General features: G+C 57.6%; 1 protein-coding gene across 5 annotated transcripts in view; it reads right to left on the bottom strand.

The window, feature by feature from the left end:
• Window positions 1-19,340, bottom strand: part of MYT1L (myelin transcription factor 1 like) — a 136,543-nt gene that overhangs the window by 70,009 nt on the left and 47,194 nt on the right. For all 5 annotated transcript variants that reach the window (XM_057741706.1, XM_057741705.1, XM_057741702.1 and 2 more), the window contains exons 6-10: window positions 19,060-19,194; window positions 14,822-14,912; window positions 13,162-13,269; window positions 9,291-9,502; window positions 2,101-2,348 (exon numbers count right to left, since the gene is read on the bottom strand). In XM_057741706.1, the coding sequence (XP_057597689.1) occupies window positions 2,101-2,348; window positions 9,291-9,502; window positions 13,162-13,269; window positions 14,822-14,912; window positions 19,060-19,194 (794 nt within the window). The remainder of the gene's footprint in view (window positions 1-2,100; window positions 2,349-9,290; window positions 9,503-13,161; window positions 13,270-14,821; window positions 14,913-19,059; window positions 19,195-19,340) is intronic.

Genomic DNA, 19,340 nt, shown 5'->3' with positions numbered 1-19,340 from the left:
GGGGAGGCGAGCGGTCCCCTCCTCCGTCGTGCGTGCGCACGCGTGGCTGTGAAACCGGTGAGCGGATGCACGCCGGCATCTCTCGCTCTCCTTACCGACGAATCGCCTCTCCATCTCTCTCTCTATCTTATTTACTTACCTATCATCTCTCTATCATTTATCTACATAGATCTATATGTTTTTCTCCTAATACATCTCTGCTTTTAGAAATAAGCCTGGCCAGGAGAAAAACAAGGGCCCAATGTCAATTCTATTCCAGTTCAAACACCTCTTAAGAGATCAGAAATGTATGTGTGTATGTGTACAGATTATACATATATACTTTAAAAGATACACATACTTAAAATCCTCCTCTCGTGTCATTGATGCTACTGCTCCAGGACTTGGAGGGGAGGAAAACACAATGACTCGGAAGAATGGAGGCGAGGAACTAGAACTTACTTTCTTCTTCCTTTTATTCCCCCATTTTTTGGACAAATATGTAGAGTCCTACCAGGCACAGGCTCTGGGTATATAGTAGTGAACAAAACAAAACAAAAGTCGCCACATAGAATTTACTTACTAATACAAAACCCTACGCAGAGACTTCTCCCTTTTGAGGCAGGGAGATGGGTGATCAGAGCCCCACACCCCCGCTGCAGCGAACACGGGCTGACCTGCTCCAGGCTTCAGCAAACCTGCAGTTCAGTCAACCAGCTTGAGAAGAACTGAAGAGGTACAGGGTGAGGGTTTTTTTTTTTTTTTTAAATGTGATGCTTTAAACAGATCAAGAATTCCTCAGAGCCTGCCTCTCAGGAGGAGGGAGAGAAGGAAGGGCAGGTGGAGGACAGAGTGAGAAAAATCAAAATCCCCCCTGACAACCTCCATTTTTTTCCCCCGAGAGTTATACTCTCTTGAGCAATTTGATTTCAGAGCTGGCGTGAAAGCTGCTGCCTGCTCAGACATGTAGCAGCTCTTTCCTCTGAACGTAATAGCGGAGGGAAGACGCTGGGAATGAGAACCCCGTCCTTTGGGCTGTTACCTTGATAAATTACAGCGTATTATTCTGCCTGAACTCTTCTTGTCAAAGTGCACTCCTGGTTTCCAGCTTTCATACTAATTTAGCCTTCATCATGCTGGATCATAATTCTCTCTGTCTTAGTTTAAATTTAATAAAGTGAGAAAAAACTGGAAGGGGTTACAGTCTTTTTTTTCCCCCTTGCCACAGAATCTGCTCCACGCTAGCCTCGCATTTCAGCAGCCCTGATCACCACGGACATTGCATGCCTGACACTCTTCCAAAATCTAGGAATAAAAATATTAACGGAGAGGAAAGCCTTTGCAAAAGATAAAACTACTGACCTTTCTCCATTCATACAAATCACCCTTCTTTCTAACAACTACGGTCAGTGTCGCTCGCCCAGCAGCACGGGGCGGTGGAGAGACCCTTTGTCCTGGAGAGGAGGTGCCGGCCCGCCGGCCGCGCGCTGGCCCCCAGGGCGCGATGTGCGCGCGCGCGCCGCCTGCGTCCCCGGCCACCCAGGGGCCTCGCCGGGCGGCTCCGGGGCGGCCGCAGGACTCCCTCTCCTGCCGGAGCCCGTCGGCGAGGAAGCGCCCCAAGCACTGCTCACCGTTCTGGCACCTATGGTGTCTTGACCTAAGGGAAGCCGGCCCGAGCGGCCTGGCTGGGAGCCCGTGGGGCAGCGGGGCTCGCGCCCTTGCTTGGCGCCCCGGCGCTGGGCCGGGGGGCGCGGTCCTGCGTTCCATCGGAGCGCCGCGCTGCCCGCCCTCCCCTGCCCAGGGCCCGGGGCGCACGGCTGCCCGAGCTTCCTATGCTCTGCGCAGCCCTCGGAACCGCCAGGCGGGGAGCCTGGCGTCCTTTGTCTCCAGCAGTGACTCTGGGGCCTAAAGAGGAGGGTCTCCATGGGCACGTGCCCCTCAAACACCTGACGACTGCTCCCCGCTGGAAAAGGCGCCCCCAGGCCCCGCGCTCCCAGGCCGCCTCGGCGTTGAGGCCGCGGGGCGGGCGGGGGTGGTGGGGATGCGCCGAGGCCCCGCCCCGCCAGGTGCGCCTCCCCCGCCAGGTGCGCCCCCCGCCAGGTGCGCCCCCCCCGTGCTTACCCGCGCGGCGCACAGGTCCTGCGGCTTGGTGGACAGGTTCTGCGGCATCTCGCGGCAGCGCGTGGACAGGTTGAGGATGGCCGTGGCCGCCATGTGCGCCGCCTCCACGTCGTGCGTGTAGTCGAAGCTGCTCTTGCTGCACGTGCTGCTGGCACTGCTCCCGCCGCCGCTCAGGTTGCTGCTGCTGCTGGGCGCGTAGGTGCTGGCGGCGCTGCTGCTCGGGCTGGCGTCCTTGCAGAACCGCTTCGCTGGGGAGACAGGGCACAGGGATGCCTCGGGGCCCCCGCCCAGGGCCGCGGCAGCAGAAGAGCCCCCCGCGCCGCCCGCCCGCCCGCCCACCCGGTGCGCCCAGGCCTGCGCGTGGGTACCCAGGGGGACCCGGCGCCAACCGGCTGGTTCCTGACCCAGACAGGCCTGGCTTTCCCCCTTTTCTCCTTGGGCCGCACGTCACGTGTTTGGATGGGCAGAGCCGGGGGCCAACAGGAAGAGCACGTGCGGCTCTCAGGCACACACTGCGTCACCTGTCAACGTTGCGCCCCTGTTTAAGGCGTGGCCACCAGGATGTGGGGAACGACTGGCCGCACCAGGCTGATCACAGCCGGAGGGAGGCTCCCGTTATGACGGCTCGCCGGGTGCCCGGGACCCTGTAGACCTCTCATCCCTCTAGAGACCGGACGGTCCGTCCTGCCAGGAGCGGCCAGTCGGGCTCACGGTCCTGTGCAGGTGACCCAGCTGCAGAGGTAGGGCCCCTGCAGACCTGTGGGCACCTGGACTTCAGGGAGTGGCCCTCCGGTCAGGGTGGGGGCCGGACCACAGCTGAAACCCCTTCTCTCTGTGTTTCTAATAAAGAGCTGTGGGTGGGGGGCTGTGCAGGGGACAGAACCACGCACACCTGTGGACTCGAGCCAAGGGAAACGTGAATGCGTCCGGGGACGGGCAGACACCCACGCGAGGGCCCGCCGCCCACCCTTCGTGTGGCAACGGCCTCCCACACAGGCACCAGCTTCCCTCACAGGACCCTTCTGAACAGTCAGCCTCCCTAACAGCCAGACCGGCCTGCAGGAGCACGTGTGGTTTCTAGGGCTGCTTAAAACCTCCTTTAGCGCAAGGATGGGAAGATGACCGATGGATGATCGACTAGGGTGGGCCCGGGTCGTGAAAGGCACAAGACGCCCGTTGCTTAGGGGTCCGCAGCTCACCTGACCCTGCAGAGGGAGGAATTACTCTGGGGGGAGCCGCAGGGAGACAGGAGATCCCTCTGCAGTGTCCTGCCCCCCCTCCCCCCAGCAAGACACCCTTTCACGAGACACAGGCGTCTCGCCCCCTCCTCCCTGCAGCGGCTCAGCCGGCCCCCCGCGGGAGCCCGAGGTGCAGGGGAGAGCCCGGCAGCAGGGCTCCGGCTGTGCTCCCGGCTGCCTGTGTTCGCAGGCCCAGTCAGGATAACGGTGGGGGGAGGAGCCGCCCTCTGCTGAACGCGCGGAGGGCCCGCCGCTGCCGTCCTGTCCTCAGCACTGGCCTGACGGCGTCTGCAGCCTGGGCCCCGCAGGTGCCCTCTGACCAGAGGACGTGACCGTAACCTCGCAGCCAGCACGGTTGGTCGTCACAGCACCAAGAACTGCCCCAAAGCACCCTATTCCGATACAAATGAAAGAACTAAGCTTTCACTAGGGACACCTTTTGAATTTGGACGGAAGACTGAGCTTCCTGACACTAAAGACGTGGCTTGGCGATGCGCTGAGTGCGTGGTGGCCTCAGGGAAGCTGTCTCCTTGTTGTGGCCCCTCGCGTGGACCAGGGGTCAGTTCCACACCCTCAAACCCGCGCAGCAACGAGGAGTAACTTGCAAGGGAGTTACTTCCGTTCTGCTGATCTGAGGCAGCTGAGCCCTGGGGACCCGTCCTCACACCCGTGTGTGTGTCTGTCCTTCCCTCCTCTCTCCTCTGTGAACGCATCTCATCAAAGCAGCAGCCGGAGCAGTGGGGCGGCAGCGGCCTCACGTCCGAGCAGAGACGGGGAGGCCTGGGATGGGGAGTGCAGGGGGGGCTGCCCAGTGGGTTTTGTAAACCAGCCAGGCCCGCAAGGCCACTCCGCAGCTCATGAGACTCTCCAAGTGGACTAAAGTTTGTGGCTGTACGTCGTTCACGATTTCCTTATAAAAATAGGAATATAAAAACTGTGGGAAAAATGAAATAACACTTACGAGGGATGTTCCCCTCGTGAGGGCTAGACACTGGTTCAGGAAAAGAAACGTGGTGCATGTAAATAAAAGTCTTGTTTTGAAATGAAGGAATTTCATTTCCTAAGGCGACGTGAACAGGACACGTGCGTCTATGCAGCACATGGTAGCAAAGTTCTGGAAAGTGCATCTACTGTACCAAACACGTAAATCAAAAGATTCTCCTGCCACCAGGTTCTGCCGAGTCGGTGGTGGTGGAGGAACTGTGGACAATTTATTGACGGGCCCATCAGCTCACGCGAGCCGGGGGAAAGTGAGGACGACGTTCATTTCACAAGCATCCTTTCGCTAACGCCATCAGTCACGTATTGTTTTGTTCCAAATGGAAATAAGGGTCTCTATACCTCAGATCTCTCAGGTAAGGGAGGACTTTGGTTTTAGTAATTATCACCTGCTTGTAAAATATTTACGAAGCGGCTGGTGTCCGTAACCTTTATGACCAATCACACTTGGAGTTTCCGGGGCTCATTGCGCGGACGCGGGGGGGCATCTGCTGCGGAGGGGGGGCTCTTGCTGCCTCCCCCCTTAATAAAGTCAAAACACACTTTCTTTTTCTTTTGACAAACAAAGCTCTTTTCGATCAAAACTTTTTCCAGTCAACGTGCAGAGGTGTGTGTTAATGTTCTCCAGGTGCCGGCCCGTCACTGAGCTTATGGGACAGAACGGCTTCTACCCTCGAGTGACAGCCTGCATTTACAATCCCAGACGTCCGCCGGGTCGTACACGGTACTGAGAAGCACCTCGCCAGGTCCCCTCGTGCAGGAAAAAGAAAAACGGTATGGGATTTACAGTGATTGAATATGATGAACTAGAATAAAAAACCTTCCAACTCATTGACCGACTCTGCAGGTAAGAATCCTGCTCTTTCTTCTGCGTTTACATTTTCCTGTGGGGAGTGGATAAATGTGTCCTTCCAATCTGAATCTCCATGAAAAGCAGACAAAAGGGGGTACGGCCCAGAGGTGTGCCTCCTGAGGACGTGCCCCGCCGGCTGCGGCCCGCGCCCTCTAGGCCTGCTTGGACTCGGGGGTCCACAGCCCGTAACTCGTAGCTCGGACTCCCGGTCTCTACGTGGGTTCCCGCTGTGCTTTCCTGAAAGTCAAGCGAGCTGCGGCTGCAGAGTCCTGAGTGGAGCGAAAGGCCTTCCTTGAGAGCTCAGCTGCGCGGCGACCTCTGCGCTCGGTGCTCAGGCGGTTTATCCTGTGGAATCCGAGTCCGGCCTCCCGGAAGGGCTCCCCCTCGCCCACTCGCTGGGTGTTCTCTGCGCGGCTCTCGTCTGCCCAGCTGGCACCCGTCTGTGACGTTCGGGTCTGACCCTCGGGAGCGTGTGGTCCAGGGGCAGACGGGACGTGGGACCCAGAGCTGCAGGGGGTGGGCCTGAGCCCCTCGTTCTGCACAAGCAGCTCTGAGGAGGTTGGGAGGAGGCCGCTGAGTCCAGGCAGCGTCTGTCCAGAGCTCTGGCCGGAGAAGGAGCTCCTGGAGGCAGAGGTGAGTGTGGGGGGGCGTGGCTGCAGGAGAACAGGGCAGCGGGTCTTAGAGGCTGGCCTGGGAGCAGGGATGGAGAGCGGGGAGGCCCTGCCCAGAGGATGGGGGCCGGGGGCACGGGAGGGCCAGCCCGGGGGCTGTCCAGTGACGAGGCCTGGACCAGGGGAGGGCGACAGTGGGGGTGGGGGTGGGCAGGTCAGAGACAAGGCCTTGGAGCAGCAAAGGGAGGTTCAAAGATGATCTAGGAGTTTTGCACTCAGGAGATTTAGAAGCTGGGAACAGGGGGCTCACGGGAGGCGCCTGTTCAGGGCTGGGAGCGTCTGGGTGTGAACCAAAGCCTGAGGGGGGATACGTCGCGCAGGGACACAGCGGAGACGGCTTAGCCCCGGCCTGGCGGTGCTCGAGGCTCGGTGGCCACAGGGTCTCTGCTGGGACCGCACGCTCGGCTGTTGTCCTGGGAAGAGCCACCGGCCATACACGGAGGCGGCCGGGCGCCGGTGAAGCTGCTCCTGAGCCCTGAAATCCCAGTTCTTCTTCTGTGTCATCTATTTTAGGCTGGGAAGGCCATTCTTAGTTCACCACGAAGCACAGGCATGTGTGTGTGGCGGCGGAGGTGCCAGCCTGGGGCTCCCAGGGGGCGTGGCCCCCAGCTTTCCTCCTGTCCCGCAGCTCAAGTCCAGCCTCATCAGCCTGCTGGCAGCTCCCGCTCACCTGTGGGTTTCCTGCCTTCTCGTAACCTCCACTCAAGCTAAAGGTCAAGTTTAGAATCTGCCGCTTTGGTAAAGCGCATGCTAATCCCTCCAGGCAGAACGGATGCCTTGCTCCACGGCGCCTGAGCACGGTGTCACTGCCTTCTGTTTACAGTCTCTTCCTTGAAACTTGTTAGAGAGAAAGAAAGAGGAGAGAGGTGATGGACAGATGGATGATGGATAGATAGGTGGGTCCATGGATGGACGGATGGAGGGATGGGTGGATGGAGGGATGGGTGGATGGAGGGATGGAGGGATGGAGGGAGGGATAGATATATAGACAGGTAGATGAGACAGACAGATAGCAATTGCTGAGTGTCTGGAAGAAGGCAGGTAGACCAGTCGATGTTTGCTGAGTATTTAGATCACAGCTGGGGGCGTCTGAGAGATGAGCCTGGGGCCGGGTCCTGCTTTTCTCCCCCACTCTGCACCCCCAGGCCCTGACCTTGATCCCAGCACGAGTGCCCCCTTCCCCACAGGAGGCTCACTTCGCTGCCTGTCTTTGGGAGCCATGGCCCAGCTAACTGTGCACCTGGGGCAGCCCTCGGGGACAGCCCTCCTAGGGGTGACTCTGGGATGTCCGCTGCCCGTCAGCCAGGCACAGGCACGGTCCGGCCCAGCTCACACCCCCTCCAGAAACCTGACCCTCCCCGTCGCATCCCTGGTGGGTGCTTCCCTTGACGTTTTGACTGTGAATCTGGTAGAAGAGAAATGGAGTTGTCTGTCTTCTTCTCAGTAGATTGTCCTAAAGGCTGCCTTTCCCTTTTTCTTCGCTTCTCAAAGGTCTAGCATTGAAGTTTCTGTTCTGCATTCTTCTTCTGGGGGTCAGCGGAGGAGCCGGCTCTGCCCATTTCCAACAACAGGCATTTTTCTGGGGGGTGAGAATCGATGCCAGGGATGCTGACATGCCTGAGTGCCCCTCTTCAGCCTCGTCCACCGAGCTCCTTGATACCCCCCCCGCCACGGCCAGCAGGCTGAGAGTGATCGCTACCTCTGCTCGTGAGGAGACGACACGCGGGAAGGTCGGCGGGTCTCCCGTCACAGCACTCCTGGGCGGAAGACTTGGGCAGTGCACTGTGAGCAGGACGCGTGCTCTCCTGCTCCCGGCCTCACCCGGATCCCACCAGAACAGTGGGTAAAGGAAACCGGGTCTCACAGGACAGCAGCAACAAGACGCCTGTAGCACTGACCGCCTGGCCACAGTGCCCATCAGATCACTACACGATGTCCGGGCGCTGGTGACCCTGCAAGCAGGATCCTCAATCAGGTGCACTCAGATTCCTTTGAGCCTTCATTTGCAATCCGATGAATGAAGTTATAAAGAAGCCTGAAATTGGCTAATTATTATTAAAAAGAATTCAAATTATTTTCTGTTATACCCCAAGCCACTCCCTTTTTTTGCACTTTCTGTCTTTGTTCCTATATATTTAGAATTGATTCGTGCAAGTGTAATCAATCAGAGATACAGCAAAGAAATATTACATTTCGTTCACCATACAGATTAATTGTCATTAAGGCGAAGAATGACTAAAATAATGTAGAAAGATGTGCAGCAACTCATATAGAATTGTAAAAAGGCTTTGAAACTCCCCAAGCATTCAACTTAAATGGATTTTTTGTTGTGCCGTGATTTTAATTAAATATCTTTTTCAGAGAGCAGCTCCTAGATCTTTTAAGCCCTCTCTCCTCGCCTCTGCTGGAGAACGCCAAGATAAGACGCCTTAGTCACCCAGTGTACACAACCCACATCCCCGTCAGTAACATCTGCCGACTAAGTCCACATATCCTAGAATTTAAAGTAGAAACGTGGTTAGATAAATAAATAAAATCACAGAAATGCAGTCTTCCCCTCTGTGCTTCAACCATTTACCAAGTTAGCTCTGTGATGAAATGGGAACTAGTCTGTTTAGAGTTTACATCCCTGGTAGCGGGTTCACATACGCGTGAGTAAAAATAAACCACCTTTTCCTGGGAAGCACGCAGTGTTTATCTGTTTCACAGGTGCTGTTTTGTTGGTGGACACGGTGGCAGCTACGAGTGAGGCCAGTGACAAAGTCACAGAGTCACTCAGGGGGCTCCCCAGGCCCCCACATCTGGGTCCGAGCCCCCTGGAAGGAGGCCGGTGGGACCTGCAGAAGCTGTGTGTCCCTGGCTGCCTGTTAGGATCACTGGTGACTTTTTGGAAATGCTGCACACAGAGACTGCCTCCAGGGAGTCTTGTTTACTTGGTCTGGGGTGCAGCCCTGGGCATGAGAATTTTAAAAATCTCCCCAAATTAATGCACCATGCATCCCAACTTGAGAACGGGGGAAGAGGGTGCAGATCACGGAGCTTCTCACAAAACCCAAGGACTCTGGGCAGCTACCCCCAGCTCTCCTGGTTTTGTCTGTGTTGGGGCCTCTATTAAGGGACGTCAGCAAAGATGAAGACCCTGTCTTAGCAGCAGCGTGGAGCAGACGCGCCCGCGGCTGTCTGTCTCCACGTCCCGCCAGCAGCCGGGACGCTCTGCTCTGGGGGTGACGGGGAAGGGCGTCTCCCTGCCTCCCCCGGTCCTGCGCGCCCACACCTGTGTGTCCCTGGGGCTGAAGGGAACCCGCCTAGGCTGCGTGGCGCCCCTTGAGTGACCCCATGCTCGGTCAGTGTGCAGGAAATGGATATACACAATAACAACATTATCAACGGCAAGCGTGACTCTCATGTATAAGAGGGTGCACCTCCTACCATCATATCCTTTGGGGGATATGTCCCTGGTTTGCACCTTGGGAGCTATGGCCCGCTTGCCGTAAGGATGGCTGTCGTAACTGTTGTATTCAAACGACGTCTTGGAATATTTCTCCAGCTCTTTGGCCAAGTTGGAGCGAGGCGTGGTGGTGGGGACGTTGTTTCTGTAGCCGTAATGAGGGATCTCGAGCTGCTTTACAAAGCACATGGGCCTGGAAACAAAAAGAAACAGCGGACAGCTTGCTTTCCCACGGCTGCGCGTGCGACATGGTGCGTCTTAAAATGAGAGCATCTTGTGGCTTAGCTGCGTTAAGGACCCAGAACCCCGCACTGAAATCCTGATTCCATGTTCCTGAGAAAGGACCAAGGGTGCTATAACAACGTAGCAGCGGACCAGCCGTCTGCCTAGATGCCAGCTTTGCAAACAGAAAGAACAGAAAATAAGATACTCAACCTTTTGCCCTTTTCTGTTTTCCTTTTCAGAGTCTGGGGAGGTAGGATGAAGATATGAGATGTGGAGGTGGGAGAGAGTCTCCCATCCGTGCGTTTCCTTTTGCGGGGGTTACAGAGAGTAGGCATTACACGTGGCGAGGAGAGCTAAAAAGAAACTCCCGTAACAACATATGAGGACATGAAAGACATACCCTTAAGGACATGATGGAGATGAACCTAGATGGGAATGTATCCAGCTGCACAATAAAACGGAATATGTAGTGGTGTGCTTTGACAAATATCAACATGCGCTCTCAATGTCACTACCTAGTAGTCATTCATTTTTCTACACTTTGGAATAAAATGTTTAAATGGAGAAACTCTCAATGACGTACTCATTAATATCCTATCTTGTTTCTTCTTGTGTCCACCTATCTCACGGGTGGAATTTTTGAACTTTTTTTGAAATAATTTTAGATTTACAGAAAAACGGTGCAGAGATTCCTTTGGAGTTTTTACCTAAAATGTCTCATGTTGACAACTTTATCAAATCGCCAACACATTTACTTTGATTTCATTAATTTAGCCTGTTTACGTCTTCTCAAATCAACCAAAAGATGTGACGATTAGTTAAATGTTTATTGTTATTGGTGTTTTACCAGGCAGGGGCAGGGCAGGGGGGTCATGAATGAATGCAGCCTGAGGCCGTGCCTTCAAAGAACCCCTGGAGCACAATGTCGTTTTAGGAACCCAGAGCCTCTGAGAATCCCGAGGAATGGAGGACGCTCCTGGCCGCAACAGTGCCTTCAGTTTTAAGGGAGAAGGTGGCGTTTGTCAAGGTTAAGATGCAGGGTGGGGTAGGAAACACACCAGGAAAGCTGAAGGACGGGGAGCATCTCTGGGGAACTGCAGGAGATGAGCTGGGGGGACCAGATTGGGACTCTGTCCGTTCGTCCAGCTGGCAAGGCCAAAGGGCCTGGAGCTGGGAAGGCACAACCCCTGAGCCTTCAGGAGATTCGGACCCGCTCGGACAGAGGGCGCCTGGGAGCACAGGCATCGGGGAGGGTCGCTTGATGAAAAAACGGAACAGGTGGTGGAGGCCGGCGGCCAGGGGGCTGCAGAGGGGGTGGGGCCTTGGGCGGGACTGTGGCCCTCACCTGTGTCTCGGCTTCCTGTTAGACTTTTAAAATGTTAAGAAATTGAACTGTTGGTTGACATTGTTCTTTTCTTCCTTCCTTCCTGTCTTCCTGTCCTCCCCCTGGCATGAGTGTGCCCTGCGTGGAGACGTGCCCGGGGAATGTGAAGGTGACGGGCACGGACACCAGGCCCCCCAGACCTCACTCACAGCCGGACATCACTGCCCGAGCTTAACCCCTGGGGGCCCGGCCTGGGCTGGTCCCCACGCCGCCCCCGCAGTGGGAGGGGGTCCTTCCTTCCCTGGGGGCCTGTCCCCACGCTGCCTCCCCCCACCCAGCCGGAGGCTCGGGAAGAAAATTGTCTGTAGCTGCACAAGTGCTGGCCCCGGCCTTCTGTTCTGTTGTCATTTGACGTGGTTTCACAAGAAGAAAGGGCCCCAGGCTGTGAAGTACAGGCTCGGATCAGGATGGAGGCTTCTGTCTGAACCAGGGGATTTGCCCTTTCGGACGAATCTTGTCCGTGTCGAGCGGCCAACAGAGCTCCCCAGTGGAAGGCAGGCTTGGTACTGACCCCAGGACAGGGGGCCGTCAGCCATGCCTTTCAGAAGGATGTGGGCACAGAGATCTTTCCAGCTCTCGGGGGTCTGGCCCAAGTGGGGGAGGGAAATTAACAGAAGCACTCGGCCTCAGCTCTCTCTCCCTTTGCTCACACCTTCCTTTGGGGGGGTAACCCTTCCTCAAGTGCACCCAGCCCGGGGGCCGGGGGAGGCTGTCCGCTCCCGGTAACCGAGAGTGGGCTCAGGAGTCCCTCAGGGAGGGCCCGTGGTGTATCCGGTGCCGCCTGTACGATGAGTGAGTTGCAGGCACCGTGGGGGCAGGTACAGTCTGCAGTGCCCTGACACAGAAATAGCTAGAGGAAGGTAGCCCAGAATTGGCTGAGGCTCTATCCCTAACTGGTAGGGTCACGGACGGTTTTTATTTTCTTATTTTTGTCTGGTGAAGTATTTCTCATTCTCTATAACGATCTTAACTTTTCTACTGAGAGATAAAAAGGGGTTTAAGGACAGTGGTGAGAGCCTTATGGGAAGATGGGAAAGGACCCACGGCAAAACCAAAGAGGTGTTTCTATCCTCTGCCTCGTGGTTTCTTCCAAGTGATTTATCCCAGAGAGAGAGTTTAACAGACGTGGAGTTGTGCATGGGAGTGTGTGCACGTGTGTGCCCATGTGTGCAGTGTGCTCATGGGCACGTGTGTGGATGCGTGTGTGCATGTGCGCATTGTGCACACACGTGTGCGTGTGTGGGTGTGTGCCCATGTGCGTGTGTGGATGTGCATGTGCGTGTGTGTGCACGTGTGTGCACGTGTGTGGGTGGATGCGTGTGTGCATGCGTGTGCACGTGCGTGTGCACGGGTGCTTACTGCTCTGCCTTTAATAGTGAAGCTGGAATCGCCCAGAGTGCCTCAGGGTTAGGACCCAGTCCTAGCGCAGGCGGCGCCTCCCCGGGGGGTACCAGCCGCTGTGAGGGTGGCAGTGACGGTTCTCACACAGACGCGGAAGCTGCTGGTGTGACCCCTGAGCAGGCAGGACGCACGGGGCTCGTCAGTTTGCAGGTGGGTGAGGGTTTGACGGGAACATGCAGAAATGAGCGCTGAGGGGAGTGAGGCTTCCTCCTCCACCTGCCCCCCCCCCCCCGAACCATCCCAACCGTCCACAGGGGCGCGCAGGTGGCCCTCGTGGCCTCCCACGCTCACCGCCTGTGACCGAGCGGTTTCAGCTGAGTCCTCTCGCCTCCCTGCGCCCTGGTTGCCTCGCTTGCCAAGGTGGCATGAAGATGCGGTCCCGCCCGCCTCCCGGGGGCGTCTGAGGTCGGGCCGAGGCGTCTCTGCGTGTGGGGGGATGCTGTCACCCTGACGCCCTCGGAACACGCAGCCCGCCCCGCAGGCGGAGTGCTGCCCTCTCCTCCAAATGAAGACGAAACTACTTGGGGCAGCTCGTGAGTTCTCGAAGCTTCCTTTCCAGCCAGCACTTCTGACGCATCAGGGCCAGAACGATAGCCAGACACAGCTCCCTCTGCTTCTTTCGTGTGAACAGTCCCTCGGGGTCTGGGAGACCGGGGGGACAAGCCCCTGCCCCCACAGCGCCCCTGGGGTGGAGCCGTGGGCAGGGTTGTGGCCCCAGCAAGGTCTTCTCAGGGCACCGCACCCCCCGCCTCCTGCCGCTAAGCAGGACCTCCCCTTGCAGAGTGCCTGGGCGCCTGGCCCCTGGGGACGGCCTGGACGGGGCCCGGAGGTGTGTCTGGTACCTTAGCACTCGGTCCGAGGCCTGGTTGGACTTGGACACGTCACAGCTCTGGTGCTTTTCTTGGGCCTTTGCCAGTTTCTCTGCCGCAGCAATAGGACATCCGGAGAGGCTGCAGTGACAGGAGGGGATGTGAGTGTCTCCTCCGAGGCGTCCCTCAGTGACCCCTCGCCTCCCCCACTCTCCCTGGGGCAGCTCCAGGCTCCCAAACCCATCAGGGGACGGGGCAGCATCTGCTCCTGGTCCCCAGAGGACCGTGCTGATGGCCGCGCCGCATGTGCAGGGCACGCGGTCCTTTCCAATGACAGCAAGACAGAGCCTGCATCGTTCCAGGGAAAGTGAAACTTTAGACACGGCTTCTGTTCCGGGAGGCTCGCGGTTTCTGGAGCTGAGGAGTCCACCACTTGGGAGGGATGGGTTTCCAACAAGCCTGAGAGTGGGGCTCCCTGGCGGCTGCTGACCGCAGCATGGGGCACGCGGGGTGACTGGCCCGCCTGTGTCCTCCCCGGGAAGGGACGCAGAAGCGGGAGGAAAGCAGAGTAACCTCGACGCTGCCGCAAAATGTTCTCTGTCACTAAGTCTTTACAGGACAAAACACCCCACGTGCGGTTTTGTGTGTGAGCCGATTGTTTGGGAAACCCTGGTGTCTGCTGTCCGTGTATCTGTGTCTCTGCACACAGTATGGAGGCTTGGTCTACAGGCACATGGTGTCTGGAAATGGTGTGCTTCTGGAGGAGCTGCTGCTGTAAACCCTGTAAACGGGGCCCCGGAGGGACCTTGCCGACCCGTCCGCCACGTCCGCCTCCTCCCGAGGACGCCCAGGCACTCTCTGAAGGGCTCAAGCTGGTGACCTCAGTCATTATAAATGGAACACAAGTAGCTAAATTTACCAGTGAAGCAAAAACTACAGTGAAACTTATAGCGGTTTTCTCCATTCAGATATAATTTTATGCGACTTTGTGATGCTGAAACCATTGGCAGTACGAGAAAAATTTGACAGAACCACTTTCAGGCCACTAAGAAAAGGATCTAGTAGGAGCTGAGTGTTAGAAGTCACTTAGCAAATGTCGGGATGAGACAGGAAAAGAGAACTGGGATTTGTCCTCAGCAAAAGTGTGACTGAGCACCTGTGCCTGCAGCCACAGCCTGGGGAGGGCCCGTCCCCTCGGCCCCCTTTCCCGCCATGTGTTCTCCCACCAGCGCCTCTGCACGTCTGCTGGCACTTTGGTGCCAGCGGGGTCCCGGGGGCGGCGGAGGGGGCTCAGTCTCGTGGCCTCTAGCCGTCGACCTGTCTGACGTGGACGTGATGGGCCCTCTCGACCCCCGGAAGGTAACGGAGCTTTCGCTGCCTTCCTTGAAGTCACTGCAGGTGGGTAGGGTTCCATCTAGGACCTGACCTCAAGGAGGACACCTGCCAGGGCCGTGTCACCCCGTCACAATAAGGTGCGGGGGACGACGGAGAAACTCCAGCCCGCACACGAGGGAGCTGAGCGCGGGGCTTCCCCGGGTGCCCTGGGCCCGCTCAGCTCCCGCTCCCTGAGGGCGACACCCGGGCCGCCTGTCTCCCGGGGCGGGGCGGGCAGGGGCCGCGCCCCCTCCGGAGGGCACAGAGGCATAGCGGCCGGGATCTGCTCCCTCACCCCAGAACGGGGAGCTCTGCTTACCTTCTGTGCGAGTTCCTGTTGCTATTTACGTGCCCTCGACCTGTGCAGCCTGGAGTAGGACACTTGAGCACATTTTCATGCATGGCAAGAACTTGACAGGGAGAGGCAGAGAAAACAGCCCAGCGTTAAAACACAGAAACGGTCCCAAGGCGAGAGTATGCAGTCATCTTAACAAAGGCTGGGTTAGTTTACAACAGACAGTCCTACGCACGTCTGTGATGGACATGGGTGGGGAAACACACGCAGGAAGGAAGGAAGGTCGTCTCCGCCTGACTCTGACGGGCATGCAAAGCAGGGTGCGCTGGGCGGGAGCTGTGGCCTCGGGGAGCGGGAGCACGGGACTCTGCCCGAGGGGCCTCCCCTGGGACCCCCAGACGTAAGCACGGAACGGTGGTTAGCCATGTAACAGCACGTAGACTGCCGGGTTTTAAAACATGCCTCTGCTTTGGAAACACACAGTATTGGGAGGGTGTGGTGGCCGTGGGTGAAGAGACAGCCCCAGACCTGACTTCTAAGTGAAATGAATCAGACGATGCCTTTTCATCTAGGAAGTGGGTACTTTGTTATTTATTATATGAGGAGGAAGGAAGTGCTGTGTGGGTCCCCAAGTGAGACCAGGAGGGAGACGCAGGGCCTGGTCCACAGAGCACAGAAGCTGCGCTGCCCGGAGACCGCGTGCGCATTTCCTCGCGGTGTCACCGGTCTGCACTGTCGCCCGTCCTTTCCTTTCTGGTCCTCAGTGACCGCTCGCTGCTCTGGGCTGTGGGGATGGCTGGGGGTGAGCAGTGTTGCTGGGTCAAGAAAACGGACCCCCCGCCGCCCCCAGGGCCCGCAGCCCGCAGTCTCTGGGCTCCGCAGAGCAAGCTGCGGCCAGGCTGCTGGACCTCCCGCGGCGAGGGTCCCCTGGCGCAGGGCGACACGGTCTGCGGCAACTGGACAGTGTTGGGATTTCCTGCAGTTCCTCTCCTCTCCAGAGCAGCCTGCCACTTTCCCCTGAACCCCCTCCTTCTTCCTCCCGATGTGGCCCTCACACCTGCTCTCCTTGCCCCGGGCAGGTCCCTTCGGCTTCATCTTTGCCGCTGTCACAGCTGCATCGCCCGCACAGCTGGTGGACGCTCCAGCCATGGGGAGCTGAGCCGGGCCTCGCTCTGTGCTGGGACCCGGCCGGGGCGGCCTCGGGGTCTCCTCTCCAGGCCCTCCCTCCCCCGTCTGCGCTCTGACCTGCCCTCCTCCTCTTGCTCCGGGGAACGGCCCTTCCTTCCTGATCCTTTCCTCACACCCGATCATCTTCTTATCACGTCACACAACCCTCCCCGGGACGCGGCTTCCTCTCAGGTTAACACACTTCATTCCTCTCCTTTCAGGCTAAATTCTTCAAATATTAGGTCCCCCTGGAGATGGACACGCCTTCCGAGCCCGCCTGCGGCTCAACCGCGCTCTCCTGCTGGCTCCTGCTCCGTCCTCGCGCGGGCCCAGCCCTGCGACGGGACCTGCGCGACTCTGTGTCTACAGGCGTCCCGCTTCCTCCACGGCCCCGTCTCCCTCTCAGGGCGCAGCTGCTCTTAGCCCTCCGCCCTCTGCAGCCCTTTCCCGTTCCTGGCTCCCGTTCACCCTCCGTCTAGGCTTCCTCTCTGGGCAGCTTCGTCTGGTTTCTGCTAACACTGCGCGGAGGACGGACCAGGAGGCCCCCTGTGCGCCTGACCGTCTCCAGGCGTCCAGGCTGCGCCGCCAGCAGCCCGCGGGGAACGTCACACGCAGCTTCCTGCTCCAGCCGGAAAAGTCCAAGCCGTTCATTCCTTGTTAGATGTGGCCCTGCTGGATGATGGGCTCGTCAGCCTGACCACGGATCCAGGGCTCCCTGGCGGCTTCTCAATCTCCCTCCCTTTCTCCTCTGCACATCCGGTCCTGCTAGCCTGTCTCTGGAATGTTCCCTGAATCTGTCCCTCTGCCACTGCCTCCTTCCTGCCCTGGTCTCCCGCATGGACCGTCACGGCAGCTTTTAGGAAATGCTGTGGGTTCTCTCTCTCACGCAGGACCGGCTCAAGCATCCCCCAGGAAGCCCTTGGGAGGCTACGGTCCCTGATGTCCACAGCAGTGGCCACGCAGTGGCCACACTGCCTCATGCCCACCCACCCCCCGCCGTGCTGGGTCGGGAGTCCCGGGAGGGCCAGAGCTGTGTCTCACCCATGGTGTGTCCTCCGTGTTTCTAACAGTGTGTTGTGAACTGGGGTGCAGCCTACTTTACGGAATTCAACTGGACAGAAGTGTGATTAGGGGACGCTAGCCCAGAGGAAGCAAAAAAATAAAATGTAGGAAAAGAGAAATATGCCTTCTGCGGAGCCCTTTAATTCTTTTACACTTTTATGGTCCTATAAAAAAACGCATAGGAGTAAATCTTTAGAAATGGTTTTCTGTGGATGCTCTGCAAGGTGTGTGTAACTCTGGTGTCAGAGCTGAGTCCCCACGTCACGTGGGCAAAGGTGAGGCCAGGTGGGAACTGCCCGGGTCTGTGTGAGCAGGTGCAGGCTGCAGCTTGTCAGGACACGGGCCTCGTTTGACCGCGTTTAGACTTTCCCTGTGAAAATACAGGGTCAGGAGGATTGCTCAGCCATGAGAAGGAACTGATGTCCTACTTTGATGTCTCAAAGAAAAAGCGCAGAAAGAAGCTCTTTCTCCTTCAAACAGTAGTGCTGGGTCCTAACGCCTTGTTTGCAGATGAGGACACGAGGTACAGAGCTCATGTCACCTGCCCCGCGACACACAGCTTGCTGGGACTGAACCCAAAATGCCAAACCCAGGTCTCCTTGGAGACGGACTGGCTCGGGGCTGGGACAGAGGCGGGTTTGGGTCTGAGCTCTGTCCTCTCCTCAGACGCGCTCAGAAAGCTCCGCGTGTCCTCAGGGCGCCCGGCGCTGTGCCGGCTGCCGGGGGCGGAGCTGAGCGTCTGGCCTTCATGGTCCTCATCCCACAACAGGGCCGATACCCCCTGCGGGGTTTGTTGGGATTCGATGTGTGCCAGCCAGCGGGGTGCCCGACCGCAGGGGGTGGCTGGGGCGGAAGCTGCTGTGGTGCAGGGAGCTGCCCCTGCTCATGTAACACACGGGCCGGCCCCTCTCCAATCCGCGGCGGCCACAACCCTGCACCTTGGCCCGCAAGACGGTTCCAAGGAACACGGCTCTATTATTGCGGGGCGGTCGCTTGCAAACCTGGAGCCACAATAGCTTCTACAAGCACGTCACCTGAAAACACGCAGCTGAACCTGTTTGCTACGCTACGAACTTTTCTCGGGTCTTGCAAACCTGGCCACTGTGAAGGGAAAATCCCCGGAAGGTCCCCTCACCAATCAGCTGGTGATTGTCACATCTCAAGCCGAGCCATGACACTTTCCCCGCTAGAAACCATGCCTCACAGAATGAGGAAGACCCCTACCACCTCAGACTCAAAAGCAGGATCTGACACTCCCAGAGGCGTTTCTGGAGATGTGCCTTTTCCCTGAGCCATCAGTCCTGATGGTCCCTCCACATCTGGCACATTCTACGTGCCCAGAGAAAGGTAAACAAAATAAGGCACGTCATTGCAGTTCTGAAAGAAATTTAGTTGTTTTCAGAGGCTGAGTGCATTTTCTCAGAACCTAACTAATTCAATCGGATGCATGAGATCCAAACCCACCCGGGCTAAACCTCCTCATTTAAGATTTTACTCTGCGGAAGTGTCGGGACAACATGAAATAGATTTTACAAGTAAAACACAGTAACACGGAAGTACTGGTTCATGGAGATGGAGAGGCTCAGGTAACGGGGCAAAAGACGTCTCAAGGTCCTTTTCCTCCGGGATTCATAGCTGTGTAGTGCTGGGAGGACGGCTCAGAGATGACCTACATTCAGGTCTACAACCGTGAGGAGAGAAGGAGAGAAGCGGCTGGCTTGGGGTCACAGAGCAAGTTAGAAATGAAGTAACGACCAGAGCCCAGGCCACCTGCTCAGGGGCCAAGCTGCAGAAGGCGACCCTGGATGGATGGTGAGCCCGGGTCCCGGGACAGGTCCACGGGGACCACGCCGAGGGAACCCTGGAGGCTCGGGGAGGGGCAGAGCCCTGGTCCTGGCCGAGCTGCCCGTCCGTACAGGAGGGGACACCTAAGTCAGGTGCACTGACTGGAGATGGAATGACAGAGGCGAGAAGGATGTGGAAACGAGTCACAGGTGTGTGCGCTCCAGGGCGCTGGTGAGACACGGACTTACTTTCTGGAGGGACCCTATCTTTGTGCGGGCATCCGGACAGACTGCGGTGATGCGGATAAAGCCCGGTTACGTGGCCCGTTCCATCGCACCCGGGGGTGGGGCACTTGCTCTCTTTCTTTTCTGCTCTCGAGGGATCTAAAAGCGACAACAGGTGTCAAGAGAATGAATTGTTTTTACCAACTGAAGACAAATGTGATTATTTAACAATCTGAAGAGAACTTGATAAATAACGAAATAAAGCAGGTGTCGGGACAGGATGTGATGCCGCTGGATAGCTCTCT

Source organism: Hippopotamus amphibius, chromosome 7 (assembly GCF_030028045.1).
Source record: "Hippopotamus amphibius kiboko isolate mHipAmp2 chromosome 7, mHipAmp2.hap2, whole genome shotgun sequence".
NCBI classification, from domain to species: Eukaryota; Metazoa; Chordata; class Mammalia; order Artiodactyla; family Hippopotamidae; genus Hippopotamus; species Hippopotamus amphibius.
This window is presented reverse-complemented; position numbering and strand designations above follow the sequence as displayed.